The sequence below is a fragment of the Aedes albopictus genome, chromosome 2 (genome assembly GCF_035046485.1).
Source record: "Aedes albopictus strain Foshan chromosome 2, AalbF5, whole genome shotgun sequence".
In the NCBI taxonomy this organism is placed as follows: Eukaryota; Metazoa; Arthropoda; class Insecta; order Diptera; family Culicidae; genus Aedes; species Aedes albopictus.
Window position 1 is genome coordinate 246,965,026 of NC_085137.1, and position 7,321 is coordinate 246,972,346.

Below are 7,321 nucleotides of genomic sequence, written 5' to 3' on the forward strand. Positions count from 1 at the left end.
ACTAATTCTTAAATCTATGGTGAACAAGTGCTCTGAAGACACCGAGTTGATTTGATGCAATTGCGCACTTTTATTAGCGTTTTCGCACTCGTGAAAACTAGTGCGATAGTCCAGTGGTGAACTAAATGCGCTATAGTAATCGTACGATCTATTGCACATATTGTGGTTATGGCGAAGAGACAGTAGGTTTATTGTCCAGCGCACTTTTCTCTCGGTCAGTTGCTGCTGCCATATTGAATCTGAAAACTTTTGCTGAGCAGGAAATCTAAAAATTCAATCGAATAATACATGCCTTTACTAGTTGATGCTTAATATGGCAAGCTTGCATGTGTCCACAATTGGGGAAATCTTATTTTTGGCAAATGGGTGCAAAATAATCACTCACACTTTTTCTCTGGAACTTAAATTTTCACCGAAATGGCACTATTTGATAGGCGCACTTATTTTCTGCACCTATTATCCAAAAATAATCGACAAAATTACTTCCGCACATACTTCACTACCCCAGAAATCACCACACAGTCACATAGTTTTTCACTTAGTCACTTTGGGCTTCGATAAAAATAGATTCTCCGATAATTTTGCAGCAAACATTTGTTTGTATACATTTCATCACACGGATGAATGAATACTGAATAGGCGACTGCCCCTGTCATTTGACAGTTCGAGAAAAAGTGGAAAAGTGTAAACAAAAATAAGTGATTTTTATTCCAATTTTCGAATTGACAGTTTTTTTGTATTTTGCCATCAAACTGATCAGATTTTTGCTTCCATAAATTAGTTTCAATCGCAAATATACAAATTTCGAAAAGAATATAAAAATTTGTGTTGACGGTGGTTTACAGTAAGTAAAAATTTCCTCTCATATAGTGATGTATGTGGCAGAAACCATCGTTTTGGTCATGAAAGTTATGAATTAAAACTTTAATAATAGTACTGTATAAAATGCTTGCGTAAAGGCTTTAAGCCTAATTTTTATCGTGAAAGAGGAGAAAGTGTGAATTGTTGGCGTTATTTGTATTTTTCAGCTACTTAAACACAGCTTAGTTGTTGCCGCAGTTGTTGCAGTAGATCACATTATGGACCAGCAAGCGGTCAGTGTTTCACCAATGTTTACTAAAGGAAAGTTGATTATATTTACTGAACTGCTATTTTCCTTGATTTCAGAATATTTTCCTGCAAACAGTTCGTGTAGAGATCGACATTGTCGATTTGTTTGACTTCGCTGATGGCAGCAAACGAAACTGGAAGGAGGGAAATGAAGTCTTCAAAAACGGTCATGTAATGGTAGCCGGAGTTACGAAAGTGGAAGGTTCATCCGTGCACATATTTTGTAGCTGTCTTCGTGGCTCAAATCCCTCCGAACCACCAAGGGAGGTTCGCATGATTACATCCAGTGAGCTTAAAAAATGGGAGATGCGGTGTACCTGCCCTGCAGGAAACTATCGCTGCAAACATCAGTTTGCATGCCTTCTGTATATACACCGGTAAGTTAGTGCTTCATTAGTCATTACATGCTGTATGCAGTGTTGCGAATACTCACTTGCAAGAGTGATACTCATTTGCTTCTATCTCAGTCCAGAAGCATGCTATCAAAAAATGGCTATCAAAAAATGATGTTTAAAGGGCTTTTAGATTGTAGTTTAATCTAAAAGTTTGCCGAATAAAGTAAAGGTCGCAGACGCATACCAAAGTTGTGAGAGAGCTGTGAGTACGAGGTGAGTAAAATTCGTGTAATTTATACTCACCGTGTACTCACAGCTCTCTCACGGTTTTGGCATGCGTCTGAGACCTTTACTTTATTCGGCAAACTTTTAGATTAAACTACAATCTAAAACCCCTTCAAACATCATTTTTTGATAGCATGCTTCTGGACTGAGATAGAAGCAAGTGAGTATAATTTTTTGCTAGTGAGTATTCGCAACACTGGCTGTATGTACATATTTTCTGATAATTTCTAGGAATAAAGATCTGGAAATACTGTCGAGTACAGATGTACGCCAACAATGGGGAAAAGTTGCTAAAATACAGTCCGAAAATTTATACGAGCCCGTTACCCTATCGGAACTGTGCAACCAACGTAAAAGAGTATCACCGGAACTTTCAGATGAAATTTGTTCTTCTATTCTTAATCTTTTCGTAACAGGTACAATATATTTCTCAACTATTTCATGTAAATATTAACATTTATATTGATCTTCAGAACTACCCGATTCTGCGTTGGCAAAATCTTTGGATGGTCGGAATGTCCTAAGGCTGTCAAAGGATGACATTCCATCTTTGAGCAATTTGCCATGTACATCGTGTGAATCATTGTTGCAATCCGTGCTTCCTGAATGGAACCCTACACAACAGACAAAAATTTCGAAACGTGAACTTGAGGGTGACCCTGATGAAGTCCAGCTGGCGCAATCCAATTTGAAAACGTTTATTGCCAAGCCGAATTTAACGTTGAAGTGGAAATATTATCACGGCCCGTTGATCGATTCCAGTCTATATTTATTCTATGAGTCCCGAGTATGTGTATCTGCAGAAGAAAGCTTGAGAATTCGCGCACAGACTCACAACCAATCGAATGAAATATGGCGCCGTGAGAGAAGGCTTCGCATAACCGCAAGTGAGTGTTACGATTTGTTCACTTACTACGTAAACGACGTTGGAGATCGAGACTGGTCTAGAAAGCTTTCTCCCATTATTCACCCATTGGAAAAGCGACTGCCACCTCTGATGTATGGGAAGGAGATGGAAGGAATCGCACTTCAGTGTTACAAGAAAAAGAACCACGGAAAAAGGATAATCAAAATGGGTCTTGTAATACCACCATCAGCTCCATTCCTAGGATGTTCACCAGATGCTATTTCTATCGATGACTGTAAACTGATAGAGATAAAATGTCCACTATCTGGCAAGGATAAACCATTAGTGGAAACTCTCCAGAACCTTAAATGGATCGATAGAAGTAACAATAACTATGAACTACGAAAGAAACACTCATATTACGGACAAATTCAGTTAGGAATGTGTCTTACCAAGACCAAAAAAGCTGATCTGGTTATTTATAACGCACATGATGGAGATTGCCTTATAATCAGTGTCAACTATGACAGTGCTTTTGTTTCTCAACTAGTACCGGCACTCCGGGAAATTTATTTTAACATTTTTCTACCCATGTTGTGTTCGGAATAAGCATAGAATAAAACCTAAAATCTGTTAATCTTCAAAACGGGCGTTTATTCATTTTATAGAAAACGATTATCAGCAAGTATCGGTGCAGAGAGATTGACTACACCAGCCAATATTATAACCACATCGTCCAATAAATATAGAAGCGTTGGGTCCACTCTGTCGGTTAATATTTTGAACTGTTTCATTCGTTGAATGCTTCGCTCTACGTGGACTCGTGCTCCTGCAATTGAAACATTCGATGTAGCCTCGTCTCTACTGAGTTGTCCATCGAATAGTGTTGGCGGCCTAATCAATTTCAAGTTATGTTGTAGAAGTTCATTTGAAATAGAAAAACCTTTATCCACCATGACAGCGTCGTTCTCGTCGAATAGCGTTATGATGTTGCAAGCGTTAAATATGAACTTATCTGAAGCCTTGCCAACATATCCGGGACTTACGTAATTGGAACATCCCCCTGGAGTTACAGAAACCAAATATTTTGCAGTTTCACGGCCTTTGTAATGTGAATATGTCAAAATTCGACAGTGTAGACAATTTGATCGTTGAATAGGTATCTCAGTACAGTCTATCACGGCTCGCACGGTGGGATACTGACGGAAATGATACGGTAAATCCTTGGAAATCATGTCCTTGGCTGGCCATGGCACTGCTACTCTCATTACTTCAGCAAGACTTGGAACAAACGCATTGAAATATTTCGACGCGGTTTTCGGGGCTATATCGAACATACTGGAAATACATCGAAACGTCAAGTTCGTCTTGAGTTTTACAAAGACGAGTATGGTCAGATGCGTAATGCTTATGTCCCAAGTGTGAAAAACGGCAGCAGACGGTGTCATTTCGAGGGCTTGTACGATTACTTCTAGCATTTTGAAATTCCTCAGTCCAGTCCAAGCAGTCAACTGCTCTTGTGTTTTGAACTGTGGAACTTTTCTTTCTTTTTTAGCCCACAAAGTGTCCAGATCGGTTGTATCAACTTGGACAGCTGCTTCCTCATAAGAGACTTGTTGTTCTTCAGTTAAAACAGTGAGATTTTCAGTATCGGTTTCGATGGGAGAATCTTGCTGTTGCTTATTAGCGGCTCTTGCTGCAGCTCTATCAGCACGAGCTTGTGCTTGTTCGAGCTTGGTGTTACGTTGAGGATCATAGTTCTCCTTATTTTCCTCTACGGGAAGTGGAATCGCATCACTTTTCAGAACTAGTTTTGTTTGCTCTGAAGATTCTGTCAATAAAAGTGGGAGATTATTATCAGTTACCAAAGATAATTTAAATAATGTATGATACTCACTGGGAGGATGGAAGTCAGTTATCTGGAAGTGACGACTGCAGACCACGGAGTACTGGGTAGGCGCATATTTTAGCTTCAATCGTTGTACCCATTGCTGGTACCTTTTTCTATCACGTCGCTCGTTCGGGAATTTGTGGAACGATATACCAGCTTCACGGTGCTGAGAGCAGGAAGGTACAATGCACTTTACGCACGGTTGCTTCTTGTAGCATTCATCCATTTTGGCACTCTGAAAATTCGCTCACAATTTGTTTATTTGGAGTAATTTATCTATTAACATTTGATTGAGCTTCTCCTACGATGCTTCTAATCGATTTTTTGTTGTTAAACTTACCGTTCAACTTGAAAACTTGCTCCGAAAAAAGTATGATTTTTGATGTGGATAAGCAGGCAGTGCTCTTTCGCTGGTCACTGTAATAAATCGTGTGTACAAATGCCGTAAATCTTAACAAAAACAAAATCTCCACTCGTGACACTATCGACATCAATAAAAAACTCAACGCACTTAATTTAAAAACAGTTGGAAAAACAGTGAACAAAATCGGGTCTTTCATGCAATTATTTTGTTTACATTTTTCCACTTTTTCTTTAAACACTTGTAGATGGCGCCACTGTACGGTTCGCGCAGCCTATGTGAAAGTTGATCCTACCAAAAATGAACAACATGCTTGTTTTATTGCATACTTATTGGTGCTCTTAATGTTTCTTCGAAAACCGCAATAAGAGTGGTCCACTTGGCTGGAAGCGTTCTTATAGCGGTTGTCAGAAGGTTTTCATGGAATAACGGGTTTTATTGGCAGTTTTATAAAATTGGTGATGTAAACTGCTAATAGTATAGCATAAAACTTGAAATGTTACTTGGGCAGTCAAACTTTTAGCTTAATGTTTATGTTTAGAGAAGAAATAAAATAAAAACAGGCACCCAAGTGTCTGGTTCAGATTGTTGATAAAGTCAGCAGGACAGTGACTGTTGGAGAAATCGTTGGAACAATTACTTCAGCAACCCCTGGAACAATTTTCGGAAGAAATCATTGAAGTAGTTCTTGGAAACGTATATATGTAGAAGTAGAGTCTGAAGATTCGTGAATGTCGAAACCTTGTAATTCATAGGCTCCCAAACTTTCAGATAGCACGACCTCCTTTTGGCAGCAGACGTAGTTATCGCGACCCACAATAGAAGTTCCCTCATTTGTTGTCTGTTACAGTAAAATATTATACTGGCCCCTCGCGACCCCCTGGATGAAGACCGGCGATCCCCTGAGGGGTCACGACCCACAGTTTGGGAAACCATGTTGTAATTTATTGAACTTGATCATCTGCACGAATGACGACGACCGCACTGCAATCGATGTTCGATATCGAGTATCTCTGGAGCAATCATTGAAGAAGGTCATTATACAGAAATCCTTGTTGGAAACTATAAGAAAATGTGTAGAAAAATAAATCTAGGTATGGACGCATCGCATGCATGCGAGAGCAATGCTACCAGTTCATCCCCGCTTTAGACCGGTTAAGTTTCGCTTGGCCAGTTTCTCGAGTGGTCCTCGCCATCCCCTTTGTCCTCAAGAGCTGATATCACGTGCCCAGCGATTTGACCTGCCACAAGTGAGACCCTATAGCCCTATCAGAAAAACGTACCGGCATGAGGTCTCCCCCTGCCCCGACCTTGCCAAGGATCTCTTTCCAACTGCGGGCTCGGATCCAGCCCACGCTGAGCAGCAGCTTGGCAAGATCATCGACTTTGCGTCCACGAAGTCTAACCTGACCTGAAACGGCCCTGTTACAACTTCGTAAGTCGTTGGGCGACGCCAAGCAGGATCACGTGAGACTCGTGAAAACTGCAGCAGCGACGGAACCGGCGAAAGTAAAAACCAAGGCTTTTGCTTCCGCTGGAAGCCCAAAAGATGTAGCGGATGCGACTGCTCTTGATAAGTACTCGCAGTAGCGGGTGAGGTAGCCGTCAAGTGAGGAGCTGTCTGGTGGTGCCCGCAAGACTAGGCGGATATTAACCACGAAGGTCGGCAGTAATGTCGGCAAGTCGGATCCTAGCCAGGCGTCTCGGAAAGCTGGGAATGGTGGGTCTGAAAAGGCTGGCCCGTCCCGGATGGATGGGAACAGGGGGTTGCGACCGTTGTTAGGCCTTGAGCAACCACAGAGTAGGATGAACCAAGGGTAGGACGCCCCTTGGACGAAAGTCGAGCGGAAGAGGAAGAAGGAAAATCGCAAGTCAAGGAAATCAGGGATGCCAAACCAAGAAGGCGTAGAAGAGTAGGTGCCAAGCACGAGAAAGGCGACACGCTTGTCATCAAGACCGAACATTCTTAGTACTCGGGCTGTTGAAGGCAATGCGAAGTGACGCCAAGCTCGTGGCTGTGTGAGCCGATGTGCGCAGTATCAGACGTACTCGTACGGGTAAAATGATCCTAGAGCTAAAGCGCAACAAAGAACGCAAGGGTGTCGCCTCCAAAGCTGTCAGAAGAGGTCCATAGCGAAGGGGTAGAGGTGAGGGCTCTTACAGCAGAGGCGACTCTGAAGGTGAACAACCTAGACGAGGTCACCGAAGCGTAAGAGCTCGTCACGGCACTGCGGCAACAGTGCGACGTGCAAGTCGCCACCGCAATCGTTCGGCTACGGAAAGGACCGGTAGGGATACAGGTAGCCTTGGATCAGCTACCTGTGGCGGACGTAAAAATCCGTTAAAGTAGGGAGAATCAAGGTAGACTGATGCGTATGTCATCTGACCTTCCACGAGCCACCATAGGTAATAAGGCACAAGACTGCTCGAGTTCACCCAATTGTCTGATCTGTACCGGGAAATTCGTGAACAACAGGCAACCAACGGGTGGT

The 7,321-nt window shown here is 42.1% G+C and overlaps 1 protein-coding gene across 1 annotated transcript; it reads left to right on the forward strand.

The window, feature by feature from the left end:
• The first annotated feature begins 641 nt into the window (after positions 1-641).
• LOC134286441 (uncharacterized) lies at positions 642-2,254 on the forward strand. The gene is made up of 4 exons (XM_062848053.1): positions 642-1,094; positions 1,168-1,487; positions 1,962-2,139; positions 2,204-2,254. Exons 1-4 carry the CDS (start codon positions 1,080-1,082, stop codon positions 2,252-2,254), a joined length of 564 nt encoding a protein of 187 aa, XP_062704037.1. The 5' UTR covers positions 642-1,079.
• The last annotated feature ends 5,067 nt before the right edge of the window (positions 2,255-7,321 follow it).

Bases quoted from the DNA above. Each gene is read 5' to 3' on its own strand.
- LOC134286441 (XM_062848053.1), top strand. The intron at 1,488-1,961 runs GTAAGTTAGTGC...GATAATTTCTAG, and splicing joins TGCCTTCTGTATATACACCG to GAATAAAGATCTGGAAATAC. The intron at 2,140-2,203 runs GTAACAGGTACA...ATTGATCTTCAG, and splicing joins CTTCTATTCTTAATCTTTTC to AACTACCCGATTCTGCGTTG.